The sequence below is a fragment of the Phasianus colchicus genome, chromosome 7, assembly GCF_987193195.1.
Source record: "Phasianus colchicus chromosome 7, bPhaCol1.hap1.1, whole genome shotgun sequence".
Taxonomy (NCBI): domain Eukaryota; kingdom Metazoa; phylum Chordata; class Aves; order Galliformes; family Phasianidae; genus Phasianus; species Phasianus colchicus.
The window spans coordinates 32,332,076-32,352,371 of NC_143442.1; the positions used below are offsets into that span (position 1 = coordinate 32,332,076).

At 42.9% G+C, this 20,296-nt stretch overlaps 1 protein-coding gene across 1 annotated transcript; it reads right to left on the reverse strand.

The window, feature by feature from the left end:
* Nucleotides 1-727: 727 nt before the first annotated feature.
* On the reverse strand, nucleotides 728-19,142 carry MYL1 (myosin light chain 1). The gene is made up of 7 exons (XM_031604465.2): nucleotides 18,893-19,142; nucleotides 8,284-8,311; nucleotides 4,689-4,832; nucleotides 2,992-3,165; nucleotides 2,440-2,517; nucleotides 1,873-1,925; nucleotides 728-1,051 (listed from the first exon to the last, which is right to left on the reverse strand). The coding sequence occupies exons 1-6, from the start codon at nucleotides 19,010-19,012 to the stop codon at nucleotides 1,897-1,899; spliced, it is 573 nt and encodes a 190-aa protein (XP_031460325.1). The 5' UTR covers nucleotides 19,013-19,142; the 3' UTR covers nucleotides 728-1,051; nucleotides 1,873-1,896.
* Nucleotides 19,143-20,296: the final 1,154 nt, after the last annotated feature.

The following is a 20,296-nucleotide window of genomic DNA, read 5'->3' on the forward strand; positions in this document are numbered from 1 at the left end:
TTGTGTGCTGTAACTTAATAAGGCTAAGTCAGATTTTAATAGAACAAACTGACCCTCAGATAGAGGGCTAAAGCAGCTTCACAAATGCTTAAGGAAAGAAGCAAGGAGCTACATTTAAGGGCAGGGATGTGCAGGTGACAGTTCAGCCCTGGGAGCTGGTTACTCCATGGACGTTGGGCTGCTCTCCACATGGCCCAGGGAACAGCAGCCACAACCCTGGTTCCCTCCATACAGAGCCTTTGTGTGTGTCTAATTCCTGATCACTTGTCCTAGTTGTCCATGAAACTCTAAATACAGCTGGTTGAGGGGATCCCTTCCCAATTGTGCTGCAGGCCTACTGTTGTACTACTGAGGAGTCTTTGCCAGGAAGAGTGGCTCAGCGTGGCTCCCTGAGGCAGGGTCACCGTGGCTGCTTTTGGGTCTGCCTGTGCACTGGGTTAGGTGCTACCCTGGGGGCTGCTCTGATACCAGCTCCAGGTGGTCTTCTCCCCAGAAGCAGGTTGGTGCTGATGTGTGTGCCAGTTTCCTGACCGTTCCTCTTCCCAGTCCCCCAGTAAAGCACTTTTCATCCATATTAAGTAGTGACCTCTTGAAGATGTTCAAATATGTTTTTTTTCAAATAAAACTTTATTTTGTGAAGTACAACATACAGAAATAAATTAAGTGCTTGTTTGAGGAGGTTTGAATAGATTTAGAGGGGGGTAAAAAAGACTTTATAGCCTCAAAGTGACAACAGGGATTTATTGATGCTTTATTTTTCCAAAGGTTTACATTCTGTCATGGGAAACAACATGGAAAGAGATGCTTGGGATGGATGAATGCTGTTGGTAGCAGTTTTTCCATCTAATTCTCCTTGGTGAAAGTTCAGTTTTTGGAAGTGACCCAGAGGCAATGCCTATGGATGTGCTGGTTTAAAAAAAAAAAAAAGTAGACGGTTTGGAGGCATATTGTCCAGTCCTATGCAATTTCCATGTTGATGATAACTGCCAGAGCAGGAATTTCACTCAGGCAGATCTCAGGAGCCATCTGGTCTTTCTGAATTCAGCTTGTTCTAGGAAGGAATGGGAGAGTACAATTAGAAATCACCTTTGGCTGAAGAAACACTGCAAAATGACAAATGGAGCCCTTAATTTTGCTTTTGAAATGTCTGTTGAGTTGTACGTGAGTAGGAATTGTCTCTCCCAACATAGCATAACATAGGTCAAAGGAGCCCACATACCCACAGTATCTTGTTGCATTTTAAAGAGCGGAGTTGAGTTTTCTGCTGACAAAACAGAAGCATATCAAGGTTGTGGGTTGTGTTGTTTCTTTTATTTTGTGTCTGCTTGTAGAAATACTGCTAAATCTGAGCCCTCTTTGGGTTATTGACCATGACTGTTAGAATACTTTCTAAAGATAATTACTTAATTTCTTTTGGAGCCCTGTTCTCAGTCGTTCACAAAAGTAGTCAGGGTGTTCTTTCCACAATAATCTTTGAATTGTCAGAAGGTGTTGCTTGGATTTGTTTTTCTGATTCTGTGTCTCAAGGTGTCAATTTGCATAGTGTAAGCTCTCCTTTTGTATGGTAACAGAAATCTAGGACAATATTTAAGCTCAAGTATTTTCATATTCACAGGTAAACTGAGCATTTTTTTCATGATCTGGCTGTTGGGAAAATCCACTAAATGCCACCTGAGTTTCTGACCAGTTGTAGATCTGGTAATAAGACCAGGGATCTGCTTTCCTGTGCTTTTTTTCCTCTTGGACAGTAGTTTAATTTTATCATTGGTGAGACAGTGCCATGTTGATTTCATAACCTATGTCTGGCCATGGGCAAGAAGAAGCCTTTAAGCATAGCAAAGAGACAAGGTGAAGCATGCAAATAGAACTTACCATTTGTTATCTGGGGATGTCCACTTAGACAGACATGATGTGCTTTACAAATGCTGTGGAAAAATACAGATGTGATAAGTAGAAGGAGCAGCAAATATTACTTCAGGAGGCACCTTCAAAATCAAGAACTGTTCAGGAGCTGATGGTGTTGAAAAGGCATTCTTCTGATCAGATTTAACTCAGTGATGTGATAGGAAGTTTGAAGTGTTTAATACTGTTCACACTAAATTCTCTTCCTGCTTGGATGTGACGAGACTAAATGTCAAATGGAACACTCTGCCCAAGCATTAGCTGAGGGCTAGTTTACTTCCAATTATGGAAGCTTTTCTACAAAAAGTCAGAGTCTAGACACCCAGGACTAAAAACAGCGGCCTTCTCTGCTGTGGCTGAACCTAGCCTTTCCTGTGATGTGGCTGCTGGCTAGGCACATCATTTTCATGCATAAACCTTTCAATGCAACTCAGTTATAGCTTTGTCCACCCAATTTGCCAGAGAAGTTAAGAGCCAACTGCAATGGAACTTAGGGATGAAATGTAGGATCAGCGGGTGTTGAACCCCCACACGTACCCTCATAGTTGATGCAGCCGTTGGAGTCTTCCTGACCTTTCATCAGTTCCTCTACTTCCTCTTCTGTCATCTTCTCACCTGGAGGATGAAGGCAGCCTGGTTAGTTCTTAAACAGACACGCAGCTGAGGCTGAATCCTGCAGCTTTTCCAAATGTTTTCTTTCTTTTCTTGGGTAATAACAAGAAGACCTTTTGCTGAGCTAAGATTTGTTCATTTTAACTTTCTTTACAAGTTCTGCGTGTGCACATAGACATAGGGTTCCTAGTCATCTATAGAGTGAAGAACTATGCAGCAAATCCTCTATCTGTGTGCTTTAGGTCACTAGAGTTTTCAGCCTTTCCTCTCTGTCCCTCAGTGGACCCTTTTAGTACCTAATTTGAGTTTAGAAGTAAAACTCTTTCTTTTGATCTTTCTGTTGCTTTGCATTAGTTTTCCCAGAGTCTTGGCTAGCAGCCTCCTATCTCTCTAAGCTAGTCAGAACATCGTTCCTCCCTCTCTCATGCCTTCAAACAGCAGCAATTTCTTGTGTTCACAGATGTGAAAACCCCTTACCCAGTGTGGCCAGTACATGGCGGAGTTCAGCCCCCATGACTGTGCCGTTGCCTTCCTTGTCGAAGACACGCAGACCTTCAACAAAGTCTTCAAAGGTACCCTGATCCTTGTTGTTAGCAGCTGCTTGCAGCATGGGCAGGAACTCTTCAAAGGTAATTTTCTTGGCATTCATCTCTGAAAAGAAAGCATCAGTTGCAGTGCTGCTAGGTGCTTGAATGTTCACCTGGGATATTCACACTGGAATTTGGGAAAGCTTCCCACCTCGCTTGCATGCCCCTTTCACCACAGGATTTGGCTGCTCTGCAGAATCTGGGTTCTCTTATCATGGGAGTTTTTGAATCCATCTGAATTTCCATGTCTTCTCTACTCCACTTTTCCCATGGTTTAATATAGTACATGTGTGTTGTATATTTCCTTCAGAAATGAAGTGTGCTGCATGAGTTGATCTTTGAAAAGATTTTGGCAATGGGGGAGCTACAGAATGCAGTGAAACAGAACTCCTTTCCTACTGCCTAGGGTTTAAGGCAAGAAGAGTGAGATGCTGGGACTGAAAGCCCTGGGTTTTTCAACATCATATTACTGGCCTTGTCAGGTTCTCTTAGATGTGACTTGGCAAAAGTATAAACAAACTAAAAATAGGATATCCAGTGGAGGTGGTATCCAAATTTGCTATTCAGCATACTCATGTGGAGCTTTAAGGCCTCGCAAGCTTAGTGCATCTTGCCCATTTGTTTTCATGAGCCAGAAGCCGAGGTCTTCAGTGAGGCCTTCCCCAGATGGCAAGGCTGCCAGAAGGCTCCCTTTTTTTTTTCCTTACTTGTATCCTTTCAAGGAGCAGCTTTCATCTGGGCAAGGATGGAGTGCAATAGATGGAAACATAAGAGATTTTTGAATAGATAGTTGTTACAGAAACTGTTTTACTACCCATCTTTTTTACTAAAGATGTTGTTCAGTTATTGGTATAGTTGCTTAGAGCACTGTCTCAGCTCAGTATTAGTCTTTTGCTTAGCACTTCCCACTGGTGCTAATGCTCAACTCAGGTCTTAAAAACTGTTCCTTAGAGCCTCTCTTTCCAGGCCTGAGGGTTTGGTTATTGTTTAGCCTGTACTAATATGTACTGTTTTAATGAAATTGGGGATGTCCTGGAGCCAAGTCCTTGTTAAAAGGAGATTATCACAAAGCTTGCCACTTTTTATCTCTACAGAAGAGGAAAGGAAATAGAAAGTGACAGTAAATGACCAGTAATAAATTGCCAATGTGTGCTGTGCGTGTCTGGGTTTGTAGCAGTTTTTAAAAGGCCATCCTGTTCAGCTAAAATACACAATTGGGTTTCTGCTCCTGGGGTATGTCTCAGCTAATGCAAAAGAACTGCTGCTAGAAATTGCCCCTTGCTGAGGAGTCCGGGTCACAAAGAGACTGTGAGCAGTAAGAAGTGCATGCTGCTCCAAGCTGATAACAGAGTGATCTTTGCAGAGACTACTCCATAGCCTAGGGATAAGGTTTCCCTTTTCCTGAACACTGTACTTCCTGCTGCCCCCATCTTCTTCAAAAGAAACTGACAAAATTCCCCTTATTGCTTCTGGAGAGCCTGCCTTGCTTCCCTATTGGAGCAATCTCCCTCCTACTGCGAGTGCTGATGTTACCTATTTAGTTCCCCAGCTTGAAAAAGAGCCCAAGAGAGATAGCAGGGTTCTTACCCTCTTTGCTGGGGTTGCCTAGGATCTTGTTCATCTCAGCATTTGTGGGGTTCTGTCCCAGTGCCCGAACGATGTCACCGACCTGGCTCAGGGTAATCTTGGCATCACCAGTCCTGTCAAAGAGGAGGAAGGCCTCCTTGAAGTCTGCAAGGGAAGAGCAATGGTTAGATTGAGGCAGGCAGCTACACTTTGACCAGTTGCATTGACAAAGCTGTGAGCCTGTTGTCTCCTGGTACTGTTCCAGCGACTCCAGGGGAGTTAGCAGGGGGATCTTTGGCCTACAGTCCCAAGAAAAACTCCTCCTCTCTGACATTTGGGTTTCACTATTTTTAAACTTTTATAAGTACCATTTGTAGCTTTCTTGACTCTAAAAGCCACCGGTAGTTTGGCAATTGACCTTGTAGTTATTTCAAACACAGAGTGAAATAAGCTTTCTACAGCCCTTAGCATTCAAGAACAAGTTTCTTTACGTGACATAGCAGCAGAAGATTACTGAATAATCCACTGTACTCCATCTCATCCAAAGACTGTGACTCTTCTGCCACAGTACCTATCTGCACAAAACATCTGCTTGCTTCATGGGTTCTGCTTGCAATTTCAACATCTTAACTACATGCTACTAACAGGGAACTTGAAGGTAGAGTTAAAATGCTCCTACTTCTGCTCTGCCTTAAAGCTGCCCTATGATGACCCTTCCACCTGTGTTCATAATCACAGAATCATTAATGTTGGAAAAGACCACTAAGAACATCTAGTTGAACCATCAACCCATCTGCACCATGCCTGCTCAGCTCCACATCTCCACATTTCTTGAAACCTCTGCAGAAGGTGACTCCACCATCTTCCTGGGCAGCCTGTTCCAGTGCCTGACCACTCTGAGAAGAAATTTCTCCTTATATCCAACCTGAATCTCCACTGGCACAATTTAAGGTCTCTTGTCCTATCGCTAGTTACCTGGGAGAAGAGACCAATCCCCCCACCTCATTGCAACCTCCTTTCAGACTGTTTTGAAAACACGCAAAATCCTTTCAGACAGAATTGAATCATTAAGAATCATCAAGTAGAGCTGCAGAATAACTTATTCCCTCCTTTGTCTGCCATTTGCAGTCTGTACTCACTTCTTATAGATGTGTGAATGCCTAGGCAATGCTTGTGTAGTTGGCAGTGTGTACAACTTCAAGACTTTGTTTCTTTTAGTGATGCCAGGTTATCAGCATTCCTTCATTCTGCCCTTGCTGCTAACCAAGTACTTTGGTGTACTGACATTTTTTATAAAAATCAGTGCGGGCAGTTGCCTATCACATTGTCTATCTGCAAAGCTCCATGTTAATCATCTTAAAAATTCTTCAAGCTTTTTAGACTACTGTTGCAATAAACAAAGATTAAAAAAAAAAAGCCAAAGGCTTAGCTGAAAGGCTATCTTTGAACCTCATATGTCTGGAGCATCTTGGTCTGTGCTATTATGTCTTCTGAACTGCAATGCCTGATGGTGCTATGTTTTGACTCCAAGTGAACCAAGTGTGTGCCTTTCCCTTGGCTGTGATGCTCTTCCAGCAGCTGGAGAGGGCTTTGTCTCACAGTATATGTAGGTGGAATGTCCTTTGTGCCTCAGGGCAGATTTAGGAGTAAGAAACCACATCGAGTCATGTCCTCATTCATCTTGTGCTGGGAACGCATGGCACAGAGGTGCTTAGGCTCTTGCTTTAGCCATCCATAAACCACGTTACAGGAGGAGGTTCTGGCATCCAGCAAAACTGCTGATATGGGATGTGCAACCTGCTAGGCTGTAATCTAATACATCTGAAACTAATCTTCTTACTGTTTGATGTGTGAGACCTATAACCCTTTACTATTAGCCCTCTCCCGTTACAGCTTTTATTGCAGACTATGAAATCAAGGCCTTCTGGACCTGTGTGGAGCTTCCCCTTACAATATACCAGCTTCATATCAGCTTCTGCTCTTGCAATTGAGGTCGATTGAGCTGATTTATACTATGTGATCAGATCTTTCATCTGGTGCATTCCTGACATTTAGCCAGAACAAAGTATAAAACAATGCCATTGTTATTAGAAAAGCCATGAGAGTTTCCCTACTTTGTAAATCCCATGAAGTTTTATGTTCACTGGGCTCTGAATGCAGCTCCCTAGCTCAGAGAAATTTTTTTCTGCCTTAGGTGTGAACATCACTGCCATATCTTTGATTACTTTTTTTTATAGCTAGTCCTAGTTTATACCTCTGCTGGAATAAGCAAGTCTAAAATCCCTCTGTAAGGAGGGCAATAACCAGCTGCTTGCGTGGATGGAAATAGTAACTGAGGGTGGGTCAGCTCTGTTCCAGGGAAATTCTCCTTCTCTCAAGTGGACTTTAATTACTCCTCTGTTTACTTTAGTCACTGCAGCAAAATGGCAGCTGGATGGTCTGAAATATGGAAGGAAGCTGATAAAAATCTTTTGCCTTGTTACGTGTGCCAGATTTGAATTGATGACATTTCTCTTTAAACTACCTGCACTTCTGTAGAAGTTTTAAAATTGCGAAGCAGTGAGGAGTCCTGGCCACAAAGGAAAACATTTTGAGTGTTTGAATGTCAGGAAGAAGAATGGTTCCAGCCTACTTGCTTCAGAGTATCTTTCCCTGTTGATTTTGATGGTGTAAGATAGAACAGGCTGATATTTGGGAAGTTTAGAGCTCTTTTAACCCCTGCTTCAAGTTGTTCCCCACCCTCTGGATTTCCAGTAAATTCTTGTGTATTCCATTCTACATAAGTTCTTCACAGTGAGAAGACTACTGTATTTGCTACTGCATTTTTGAGAGATGTTAAAGTCCACATTATTTAATATAATCCAAATTAAGGTAGTTAATTTGGTAATTAAAGGTAGCCTCTTTAAGGTAGTTAAAACACTCATGTTTAGGTTTCTAGGGCTTCAATGGGTGTGAATTTCTGACTTGCTTCTCAGAAGTTTACCAAAATAAATGTAAACAATGCAAGATGCTTGAGAACTGCACTGACTAATTACGTTTTGTGACAGTTCATGAATCACTTATTTGCCAGCCACTTCCATGCTTCATGAATATATTTAAAATAGAATAGCCTCTCTGCCCCCTCTTCCATAGCATCTCCTAGCAAAAGTGACATGTAAGCCTTTAGTGAAATGTTTTCATATAAATGCACAGCTAAATTAAATTTTTTCAGCATGCTCCCTCTTTTTTTTTTTTTTTTTGCCTTCAACTGCCTATGTCCCTCTTAGCTTTAAGGAGAAAAAAAACCAACATTTTCAGCATGCTTATGAGCAGCCAGCCCAGCTGAAGAACATTCAGCAGATAGAAGTGGTAGCACCATTGTATTTCCCCTTCACACATCAGGTCATATACTTCTCAACTTAGGTGGCATATAAGCACCCAGATAAATTACGTGTACATCTGAGGCCACGTTGTTGTTCAGTTTAAGTCAGCACAGCGACTCTGAAGTCAAGAGTGTTGTGAATTATTCCAGGTGAATGAAGTCCTAGCTCATCTTTTGGTAGAGGTTAAACTTTCAAGACTAGCTCCTCTCTGAACTCACATACATGTAAAACACATCAGCTGTCTTGTAACTTACCATCCTGCTGCTCCTTGGAGAACTCGATCTGTTGGAAGGAAATCAATCACAAAAAATAGCTTAGGAAGGGGGGGCTGGGGGAGAACCTGCTTGTTTTCTAAAGCATCCAGCTCAATCCATGAGTATCTTCCAAGACAGCAAAAAATGTGGCCTGACAGATGCACAGAAGTGATGCAGATGGCTAAAGAGCTCTTAAGACCGGTGAACGCTTAGCTTTTTGGTAGCCATTATGTTCCCCCCTCCTGCCCCTGTTAGTTTATTTTTTGTTTCACTTACCATTGATTTGATCAGGTGTGAAGGACTGCAGTTGGGAAGAGAGAAAGAAAAAAAGGAGAAGTAGTACTGCTGAAAATGCACCGAGAGAAAGCAAATAGCTCAAGCTAGCTGAGTGTTCTCCTATCTGTCTTGCCTCATGTAATTAGGCCACAGAAACCCAAACTAGCAACCTGCCATGTAAAAATGCATCCTCAGGCCTGTTTGCAGGATTCTTGTAAAAACCTGCATCCCTGGGAACACCAGGGTTGTGGCCAGAAGCAATAACAATCTAAAGTTTCTTAACTAACAAATAGGCTGTTTATGTACCACCAGGTCACTCACTACTTTAGTAGAGACTCACTTAAGTACAACCATTTCAAGTAATATTTATAACAAGCAGCTTTTTTTTTTTTTACATTAACATAGAAAATAAATCACACCTTTCAATCTTGTGTTTAAGTTAGCTTTTGACAGTACATTGTTTCAAAAGCATTAAGCTACGATCCATTCTTGTATTAAAAATATTGCAGAGGAAAATCAAGCAAACCTAAACTGTCATCTTCTGGCCTGTCCTCCCCCCAGAACTAACTTGAACAAGAAGCTGAATTTACTCCTGTAAAATACACTGGCTTGCTGCTAACGATTAGCTTTGCAGTGGACCCACCATGATTGAGAGTTGGAAAAGTAGAGCGGTGGACGGGCCGGAGGGATTAGCTGAGAGGTCTCTGAGAGTGGTCCTGCTTTCCTGGCCTTTCTTCCCCTTATTTATCTGGCAGCGCTGACGGCATTGCCTGGATTAGGTGTCAGAAGGAAGCTGCCCCTCCCCTTGGTGAGTTCTTTAGCTTTCTTAGGGCAAAGTGACAGGAGGCACCGTGCCTTGATGGACATCTTACGATTGCTATTTTTAGGAGGTCGGAGAGGGGCAGGGAGTAGCAAGCAGCAAGTTTGGATCGTGTCAGCACTTTCTGGGTCTGGACCATCAAGAGTGGATATTCCTTGTCCAGGCCTACCAAGATAGGAAAGGCTCCTATTTCTCCAATAAGCTATGAAGTCAGCAATTGAGGAGTGCTGAGGGCAAGAGGTGCCATGTGTTTGCCCAGCTGGCTTGTTTTACACATGGCTTGCAAGTTGTGTGTTAGGTGCAGCTGGATAGCATGCTTTGGGTTTGTTTCAAAGCCCATGAAATCACCAGTACTCCTTGTTCCTTTGCTGGCTTTTCTCAAGCCCTTATTTGGGTGATGTAGAGATCTGCATTAGGTGAGTGGTGCTGCTTGTCTTTTTGGTGCAATCCAGCTGTTGGCACTGGGAAGAAGGTTCACCTGCTTGTTGAGGTGGTGTCCAATCAAAGATCTTCCACTGCACTGCTCGTGTTTTCCAAATTTTCAAGGATTCTAAGGGCAAATTTATGCACACATCTGGACCCAGCTATATTACTAGGTTTGCAGCTGATGAAGAGGTGTACTTCGCAGGGCAGCAAGGGATTTAGGACACCTTCCTTTTAGGGCTTGGGTTGGGACCCTAGCATGCCAACTTCAGAGCTTGCTGGTGTGATGAGAGGAGGAGCTGCTGAGGTCAGAAAAGGAGAGATTTTTGTGGTGCAGGTATGTGGAAGAAGCTGTGATTGAAGCAAGGATTCCTGTCAGGCTTTGTGTGCTGGAAGGGGCACTAGACTGGTCATGGTGGGGAAAGGCAGCAGTGGCTTTTGGGCTGTAGGGTGGTCCTGATGGGATTACAAGTGAGAGTTTCAGGATAAGCTGGAGAAGGGAGGTTGTACAGTTTCTCCAGTAGCAAAGACCTATTCCTATAGTGCAACACTTTCCAAGCCTGGCTCACATCTCTAAATTGATGCAATGAAAGGTAAAAGAATGAGGGAAAACTGCTCCAAACTTTGCTTCCTCTCTGTCACTCCAACTGGATGAGGAGGTTCATGGAGCTGGGATGGAAAGATTGTACTACAGCAAGAGACTCCATTCTTATAAACCAGTCCTCCCTGAGGTCTGTTCTCCTTTGCTGTGCACTTGCCACTCCTCTTTTTCTTATGATAAAATGTGATGGGTGAAAAACTTTCTACTGTAGCTCACTTAAATAACCTGGAGATAAGCTTAACTGTTTTGGCTTTTTTCAGTATGAAAAGGAAATGATCAAATCCAACCAGACTTAACATTGATATTTTTTTTAAAGACTGAACAATCAAAATGGGTCAAAATAATGAGTGCTATTTGGAACTTCTTACTTCCCCTCTTAAAAATCTAAAGATACAACTGCAAAGAATTTTCTGAGCTAGTCATTTTAGTTTGAAGATATTTTGTCCAAATGGATTATTTGCATTTTGGGGGAATTCCTTGGAAAACATACTGAGCCTGAAAAGTACTCTGCTGCCAGTTCTTCACTTTTGTTTGTTCTGCTACTTGTGATCTGTTATCATGTGGGAACAGGGACATATTCAGGACAGAGCACAGCCATAGGGTTACACAGAAAAGGGATTTGATGTTTTTGACTGAATTAGCCCACATCGATTTAGCACAGTTCATATCTCCTAATTAATACTGGCTGGAGCAGGAGCACAGGCAGTGAGAAAGCTAATATAGACCTTGGCCATCAGTCCCAATGCATTAATAGAGGAGCTCTCCAAAGACTTTGGCAGAGCTGAAATGTTGCCTGGGTCAAAGCAGTGTGTTGCCTTTTGTGGAATTTTCCTCCTGCCCTCAGCCTCTTGCTCTGCAGTACTGGAGGCTGGAAAATGTTTCCCTGGAAACACAATTGAACTTTGCTCAAGGAAAATTTTCCTGAATGTCTTCTAGATTCCAGATCCAGCCTATTACTGGCTACAACAAAACCCATTGCAAAAGATTTTAAATGCCAACAAGAAAATAATTGGGGTGCGTTTATCTTGAGCAGAGAAAACTGATACCTGGATTAGCCAGCCACCTGGCTTCAATGGGCTATCAAGTAAGTATAAATTGAGAGGGTTATCCATATAAGCAGGCACTACAGCACTCTTGACTGTATGAGGCTTCGGCTCAGGTTTTACAAGGGGAAATACTTGCGCACTGTATCAACCCTTCATTTTGTCACTGATTCTTAAATAAAAATGCCCTAGACATTGTTTCACTGGGGAGAAATTATCTAGCTTTGGCACATTTCAATTAAGAAGCTCTATGCCTACAGGGTTTGTTGGGGGCTTTAAAATGCTTCTTGTTTTAAATGTGATGAGTCTCGGGGCCTTAGGAAGAAGGTGAAATTTGAGGGAGTTCAGTTTGGTGTGGGTATTTTTAAATAAAATCTATTTTTTTAAAATAAAACTAACACAAACTCCATCCCCCAAAACCTCCAGCAAAAAAATAATGAAGGAGTGAAGGAACTTCAACATATGGAAAGACCAGTAGGAGCTGTATTTGTCAAACATGGCTCAGCCCTTACTCACAGATAAGGTTATTATCCAGGGGGAGGATAGCTATAGCAAAGAAAAGTGCTGCTTTTTTCTGACTTTTTTTTTTTGTATTGTTTTGTTTCTGGTTGAGGCATTTCACTATAATTTGTGACTGTCTTCTGTTCTTCTAATTGCTAATGGGACACGTTCTGACCAGATCCCAGTTACATAGAATAGGGTAGACAGGGTTGTATGCAACTCTTCATCACCAGGTGAGAGGAAGACCCAGTCTGCACAAACCTGTGTGCTGTGCCCACCTATTTGGACTGAAGGCACTGTAAGTACAGCTGTGCTGAGGGACAGCCACTTTGTGCTCTTTGCAAGTATCTGGGCAGGGTGAAAGACCCGAGGGAAAGGTGCTGCTTGGAGTTAAAGCTGCTCCATCTGTTTGCTGCTCTTTGGCTGAGTTACAGAGAAGAGAATTGTTGTAGCTGGGTTTGGATTACGGAGCCACCAGGTAATTTGTGGTACTGTTTCTGTAGAATAGATTGAGAACTTTTCAGATGTCTCAAAAAATCAGAGAGGGAAAGATCAGACAGTCCCTGAGGATTCTTGTTATATATTTAGCTGTTCATCCAGATCTCAAGGGATTTCTTTTATTTCTGGGTGGATGTAGCTGGGGTTGTGCCTGTAAGCAATTCATATGGTGTCTGCTCACTGCTAATGCCTCCTCCTTGATTAATACAGCTGCACATATTTTCTAGCAGACATGATCGAGTGCAGGATTACACAGCTCTCCAACCCCTCCATAAAGCAGGCTGCTGACCCTCACTCTGGTTCAGTAGCTGGTGTGATCGATGCCACAGGTTTCAGAGGCTATTTCTCATTTAAGTAAAAATCAGCAGCCTGCTGGATTTAGCCTCATATCTTTTATAAGACAAAGAAACACCATGAGAGGGTGAGCTGTTGGGAGAGACCTCTTTTTTGAGAATGAAACTGCCAAGAAATATAATAGGAGAAAGAATAAGGATGAACACTGCTAATGTATGGGAGAGAAATGTGAGATGCCGTGAGGTTTGGAAGAATAGTTCTAAATCTTTTAGCTTCATGGTGATAATTTTTTCCCCTGTAAGCACTCTTTGCCACTTTGTGCCTTGTTTACTTTAAAGTTTGCAACTTTACAGTTAGGCTAAAACTTTTAGATAAACCTTAGCAATTAATTAAATGTGCCCTTCTGAAATGCCTAAGTGTGAAATGTGTCGCAGCTGCTGATCGTAGCGTTTTGCACAGGCTTTATTGGCTTCACAGGGGGAAGGCCAGTCGGCTGTGCTCACTTGTTAGTGTGTCCCTTTTCTAATTGCATTTAGTTTTGCATGAATGTGTGCAATGTGAGGAGATGTGCAAGGAAACGTGAGGCTCTGGAGCTCTGCGCTGCTCTCCGAGGGATGCCTTGTTTTAACGTGCCTCCCAGTGGCAGTGGTAGAGTATTAACATTATTTAAGCTATTGCTACTTGACATTTAAGTGCTATGCAGCAAACTAGCCAGCTGAAAGCGTTTTTTGGCAACGTGTGTGAGATGTAATAAAGCCTCAAGGAACCAGGGGCAGATTTCCATCTTGGCTGTTTCATATCTCCTTACAGTCAGCTTCTTTCTTTACGTGTCATGGGCTAAATTAGTTACCTTCTTCTTACCTTATGTAAGATAAACTCGAGTATCTTATTGCTATCCGTAGTGATCTCTCTGTGTGCTAAGGGGCTGTAAACTGCTAGAAGTACTGCTAGATTGTTTCAATTAATCTGTTGGTGGGAGAAAGGCTCCACCATACTACTGTTACCAGCACCTGAAATTACTCTAGTTGAGCTTTTGGGATTTTCTGTCATTTGCTCTGAACTCCATTGTTTCTACCAAATTTTGGTACTCTTTGGACCCTCCAAAGGTTATCTTAAGTGCCACCAAAGCAATGCTGCCAAAGCTGTGAATTACTGAGAATGGATCTTGTTTGAAATAAAAAAAAAAAAAGGGGGAGGAGGGGAGGATAGGAAGCCATTACTTTGCTAACCTGAAAAACTGTTTAAAGACAGTGTCTCCTAAAACAGATGGACAAATTATATTTCTGCAGGGCTCCTTGCTTAACAGCACTTTAGGAAGCTGATCTGGATGGTCGGGGAGGTACCTTCACATCTCTTAAGGTGAAGTCTTATTGGTGTTTGTCTCCTTCCTACCTGAAGTAGGACCAGGACACTTAGGACCAGTGACCTTGTCCAGTAGGTAAGTCCATCCCAAAGAATCTGGAGTGTTGCTGGTGTTGGGTCAGGCATAACCTAAAGGCCTGAGCCAAAAATTTCAGCCAGGAATCTGCCAGTTTCTAAGAAAGCCCTTAATGCTATGAGCAAAGCTACTGTTAACCTTGCTGTTCTCATTCTGCCACTTCACAAGGAGTTTGTCTGCAGTGCAATTGCTCTCTGAGCACTTCAGCTGACATTTGCAGCCCTGCTTGCCCTCCAGCCCAGCAGCTTTCTGTCAGTGCATTTAGTGAGTTTACCTCTCTGGTTATATCCAATGCAGTGCATGTTCAGGGATGACCTTCTTGAGTACTGAACATATTAAGAGTTAAGGACATTTGGAGAAACACTTTTTGCAGTCTTAAGAGCTCTGTATTTAAAAACAAAATGATCACACAGGCTTGCTTCCATGCAGCAGGCTTTGTCATGCATCACACAGTTACACAAGGCCTTAGCAAATATCTGTTAGTTGATAATCATGAATTACTTTCCCCCAAAGATGTAGGTAGTATACCTGCAATAGGGTACAGCATAATCAGTCTCCTTGAAAACACCACTGTGCAAAAGGAGCATCACTTACACCGTGGGCACTTGGAAAGGACACTCAGGTGTGCTCTTTAAGTAAAGGACCTGGTGTGATGCTGGATCAGAGTGCTACACATCCAAATCACTAAGAGAAAAGCACTGAGCTCAGCAACTCCATATCCCAAAGCCTTGTGGTCAGTGCTGCAAGGATCCAAGGACTGGGTGTATGTGCTGGGAAGGGCCCTTCAAAATTCCAGCAGATAAAAAGCAGCACACTCTTCATGTTAGTGGTAGGGACAAAGTTAAACACAAGGAAACACTGTCTACCTGCTTCTGGTTTGAACAGTTTGAAGTTTAGCCTTTTGTTGCAAAACCAAACACCTGAGAAATTCTCATTGTAAATGTTTCATAGTGGTGCTGTTCATCAGCTCAGAGCTTTTCACTGAGGCATGCACGTGAGAAGAAAGCTGACAAAACAGATGAGCTAACTTTTGGGGGAATGTCCTTCCTACAGCTTTAAGTACTAAATTCTGGGAGTCTCTTAACAAAGTGACTCAAATGGTTATTTATTCTTTTAATCGTGGTTGGTTCTTGTTGAAGTCCAGGTCGTAATATTTCAGTGTGTCCGTCACCCTGTTCTTCTTCTGTCAGTGATTTAATTTTTAACCTTTGTATTTGACATTAAAGTCCCAGGGCACACTTTTGGAAAAGGGGAAATATAAATTTAGACTTGAAAGGTTAATGCAAAGGAAATTCAGAGTTGTTGTTTTTGAGTAGGGGAAAAAAAGGTCTTCAGTCTTTGACATCAAAATGAATTCCTCCTGTTTTCAGTCCTTGCTGTGATTTCCTTGTTGCACTATAACTTATGGTGAGCTGAAGGAAAGGCTGAGTTCAGAGACTTGAGTCTTTAGCAGTCTGATATTTCTGTTACTCAGGGTTTTAGTCAATAGATGGTGCTCAAAAATAGAAAATCTCACACTAGCTGCTAGTACGTTTCTAAGTCATTTGCTTCAACTGGGTTAATTTTAAGTGTGCATGGAAAGAATGTTCAGCAGTAACAAGAGAAGATGAAAGGCCCATTGCCACTTCTGAGGATGCTAGGTGATTTTTGGGTGTCTACTTTTGTAAGAACCCAACTTAAGACTTCTTAATCTTATAAAAGTGTGCATCCCAGGAGGCTCAAAATCGGCCTGCATAAAGAATGACCAAACAAGGCATCCGAGGGGAGGAATATCCCCAAAAGAATGACCAGCAATATTGGGTAACCTCTTTCTTGTTTGTTTTGGAGAATATTATGATTTCTGATACCATTGAAAATACCAGATTTGGCTTATTTTGGCTGATGTAAACCCTGATTTGGCAGCTCTACCCTTACTTACTCCAGCTGTAATGAATAGAGGGAGCTTGGATGCAAAAACTTAGTAAAAACTTTGTGTGTCTACTGGTTTGGTGACTCTCCAGAACATTGCTGGCCCCCCAGCCCGGTAATCCCAGGAATCCTTTGTTTGCAGCCAGCTCCAAGATGACTGATAATTCCGCTGGTGAGGATAGGGGAGCCCATTTGATACTCTTGTTGAAAGTGCTGGGGGCTATGGCTCCACGCTTGGTGGATCAGCACAAGAGCTCCAGGAGGGGGTGCTGATCGGAAGAGAGTCCTGGTCAGAAGCTGAGGTGTAGGTACTCTCTGGCTCTGAAGTGTTGGTGGAAATGGTGCTGTGCCTTTTTCTGTGCTGACGCTTTGCTGGCTGAAGGGAAGGATTCAGGATTCATTAATGCTAAAAGGACTGAGCTAAAACTCAGAAAATGTGCATTTCTGTACCTAATTACATACATCTACATACATCTCCTGGTCAAATTGCTTAGAAGAGGAGACTATTTCCTCTAATTTCCTGAGGTCTTAGTGAGTGAAAATGGGTATCCCAGCATGGCTGGTTGGTGCTTCAGGAGGTGGTCCAGTCCTGCTGCAAGGCACCATGCCAAAAGCACTGTGGTTGTTCCTGTTGTGTGCTCAAAGAGCTGACCCGGGAGGTGCCATGTCCATCTGAGCAACCCTGGGCTGCCATGGAGGTCCAGGTGTGGGGGGAAGGCTTGGGAGTGAAGGTACCTGTCCGCTTCACAGGCAGTGTGGGCTTCTGCATCATCTTGTGGTGATTGCTGTGCAGTTGGGTGGGCCCTTCATTGTTGGGGGGCTCTCTCTGCCTGTGTTGCACTTCTGAGGCTTCCTGGCCCTGGCCTGCTAAGGCCGTGATGGGACAGAGACTGTGCCAGCCACACTGCAAGGCAGACCTGCATCCTCCATCATGCTGCTCATAGCTTTACTCATTTGCAAATAGGAATAGTAATGCTTGTGTGCTGCCATTAGTGCTAAGAAAGTAGTTTTGCTAGCCCAGGTTTTCCCACACTTCAAAGAGGAATAATGTTGTCTGATCTTTCAGAAGAAAGAATTTAAGACGACTCTCTTTTGTCATATTGGATCTGATAAAAACCTAGAGCATTCTCTTTTTTGCCATTGGCATATATCCCTTGCTGTAGAGGAGAGCTGTCTGTGCAGAAGAGTGGGTTGGATTGCCTTAGACTGCAGCCTGCCATTTTTTTAGCTGGTAATATACTATTAAGTCTATTTATGTTAAGATAGATTAGCTGAGATCACTGAAGTTGAAAATTCTATTTTCTCCTAATGAACTGGACATAGAGAGCTATCAAATCATATTAAATTTCATAGGCAATGTAGCTTGTGTTCCCCTTCATCTCTGAGATGAGCAAAATGTGAAGTCTAATCTAATTTTTAGATGATATTCTCAAAAACAGTGGGCTTCTGTGTAGCTTTTGCTAAGATTGTTTTAAATATTTCAGTTTTTTTTTCTTCCCCCTTCTTGCTCTTGTTTTGCTTTGCTAGTTGAGTTCAGCTTCAATCTTATGAGGAGCTATGTGCTGTTCCAGCAGAATACTGGCTACCAGTGGTGAAAATCAAAGACAACTTCAGGAATTTCACTAAGTGGGTCATAATCCTGGGACTATATTGATGACAGACTGCATGTATTAAGATACCTTAAAGAGAATTCATCATGAGATTAAAATGAGTAGGTCTTATTAGGAGTCCTTGTACTCCTCCTTTTCTTCATAGTAGGCATGATTCCTTATCAGCAAATTGGTCCCAGGGCCAATCAGCTTGTCAGGTAGGTGGAGAACAACTATTTATAGTCATGCCCTGAGAAATAGGTCTGTCCCTTCATCTCTTTAACTGCTTAACCTCCCCCTACTCTTTCCTAAATAGAGATTTCCCTTTGAGGAGTGCTTGGGGAATTCTTTTCAGAGAAAAGAAGTTACGGCAATGATTAGTGATGCTGGATGGCATGCAAAGTCTAAATTCAGAATAAGTTCCAACGGGCATGCAGTCAGAGGGAAACCTGTGGAAGCCTTTTCCTCTTCCTTACTCTCAATTTGCAGCAAATTGTGAATTTTGAGCAATTACGAAAAGGTGAGAAGAAATAACTCGAAGCAATTCCATTCATAGCTTTCTAGCTCATGGTGTTTTTCAGTGTTTGTTGTACAGAGAAAATTAAGTAAATTTGCCAAATCTTATTCATCTCTGCTGCTTTTAAAGATAAGCAGTGCTGATCTTAAAACACACGCCCAATGGGTTGCTGAGTGGTTGCAAAAATTTGGGAAGAACTTTGAGGGGAAATCGCAAAATAACACTGTTTTTAGTACCATGCTGTGGGAAAGCATTTCATTCCAAGTTCCAGTAACCTTTTCCAGTCCTCATGCACCTACTTCAGGGTTTGGGGGATTAATTTTTGTGAGTTTTCTTTGGGTTGGTTGTTGGTTTTTTTTTTTGGTGGAACTTGTAAATTCAGCTTTACTAAACAAGTCAGGCTGATACCGGTTTGGTAAGAAGTTCTGAGGGTGACCCTCCACAATATGCTTGAAGTCACCAAGCTCCACTCTTCTGTTAAATCATGCGCCATGCCTCACACCCCTCCAAGCTACCAAAACAACCAAAAGCTCAGCAGTTCAAGAAATCCACTGCCCGAGGGTTACTTATTCATTTCACTGCTGTCCCCAGACAGGAACCAAACACACACAACATTTCACTGCAGGTTTCAGCCAGAACTCTGCTAACTTTCCCTCTTGGGAGTGCTTGGGGTCAGCGATCAGCACGCGTTCATCCATTACCTTGATGCTCTTGAGATCGATCGCTGGTTCTTTGGGTTTGGCGGGCGCTGGTGCAGGTGCTGGCGCGGGTGCTGGTGCTGGTGCTGCTGCTGGTTTCTTAACGTCCTTCTTAGGTGCCATTTTGTGTTGCTTAAACTTGAGAGTGAAGGTGGCTCCCCCAAAAAACCTGAAGACCCCCCCCTAAAAGCGATTCCTGGGAGAGAAGCAGTGGTCGGAATGAGCTACAGCCCGTGCCCTGGAGGTGGACCCAGTGTGCTAAACTCTATAAGGGCATATATATATTTCACTTAGTGCCTTGTACAATCCTGACACATGCAGCTGGATTGGACAGTCCCTAATCGAGGGGGGTGTCATTCCAGCTCGGGCTATAAATGGAATATAAGAGTTCAGGGCTTCAGAAGATCAAGGGACTTCAGAGGCTTTTTTCCCTCCTCTTTAAAAACCCCAGCCACCTCCTCTGCTTTTTTTTTTTTTAAAAAAAAAACTTTGAGAAAAGTAGAGGGGAAATGTGACAAATCCACTTTCAGATCTGCTGTTGACATTCGGGCATGGATTGAACGGTTCTCTTTTCTCATCAGAATTTCATCTCTGCTGAAGTAATAAATCTTCTTTCCTTCCCTCCCCTTCTGCCCCATGCCTGTGTAGTGCTCCAGGAGGGTTTGGTTTCAAGCAGGCATTTTGACTTTCATGGCTGGGAAGATCATCAATTTCCAACCTTGTTTGCCTCTCTCCCCCGAGTCCTGCACTCCTCTGCTTCCTTCATATACAGGGAAGTGTTGATCAAGCAAAGGCTCTGGGTGTTTAAAAATAAAGCAGACAAATAAGGAAAATGCTGCAGTACCTTCAGCCAAGGCGCCTGTCCGGACCCTGAGCGTTTCTCAGCTGCTCTGATGATTCCTTTCTATCATATTAAGACACTGCTTAAATTTTTCCTTTGATCTTTTTTCCTTTCCTTTGAATAAGCTGAGCTCCTGATGACTGGAGGACAGCTGGATGATATTTTCCCCCACAGAAGGTTTCCTCATTAGAAAGTAGTTATGATCAGGAACCAGTCATCAGGCACCGGAGACATTTCTGCTCTCTCCTTGTCTGATTGCCCATCCTTTTTCTCTCGTTTATCCTTCTACCCCTCCATCTCTAGGTGGTTCTCCATGCTCTCTGTGCTCTCCCGGTCTCACTGGGAGACAGCTTTGAGCAGGAGCCTTTCTGTTTTCATCAGACTCTTCTCAGCACAACAGATGAGCTTCTCTAACTCTTTTGAACCTGATAGTTTCCCCTGGTGTGTATGATTAAGATCTTCTGCAGAGAAACCCGGGGCTGCTGTCTGCCTTTCCCCTTCCCATTCATTCTCCAGCCTCCAGGAGTCTGTGCTAGCAAGTGCAAGGCCTTTGGTGGGGCAGTTAT

Coding starts and splice junctions, on each gene's coding strand:
- MYL1 (XM_031604465.2), bottom strand. CDS start 19,012: ATGGCACCTAAGAAGGACGTTAAGAAACCAGCAGCAGCACCAGCACCA. Junction 8,312..18,892: donor TCGATCTCAAGAGCATCAAG/GTAATGGATGAA, acceptor TCCTTCCAACAG/ATCGAGTTCTCCAAGGAGCA. Junction 4,833..8,283: donor CTCCAAGGAGCAGCAGGATG/GTAAGTTACAAG, acceptor CTTCCCTTGCAG/ACTTCAAGGAGGCCTTCCTC.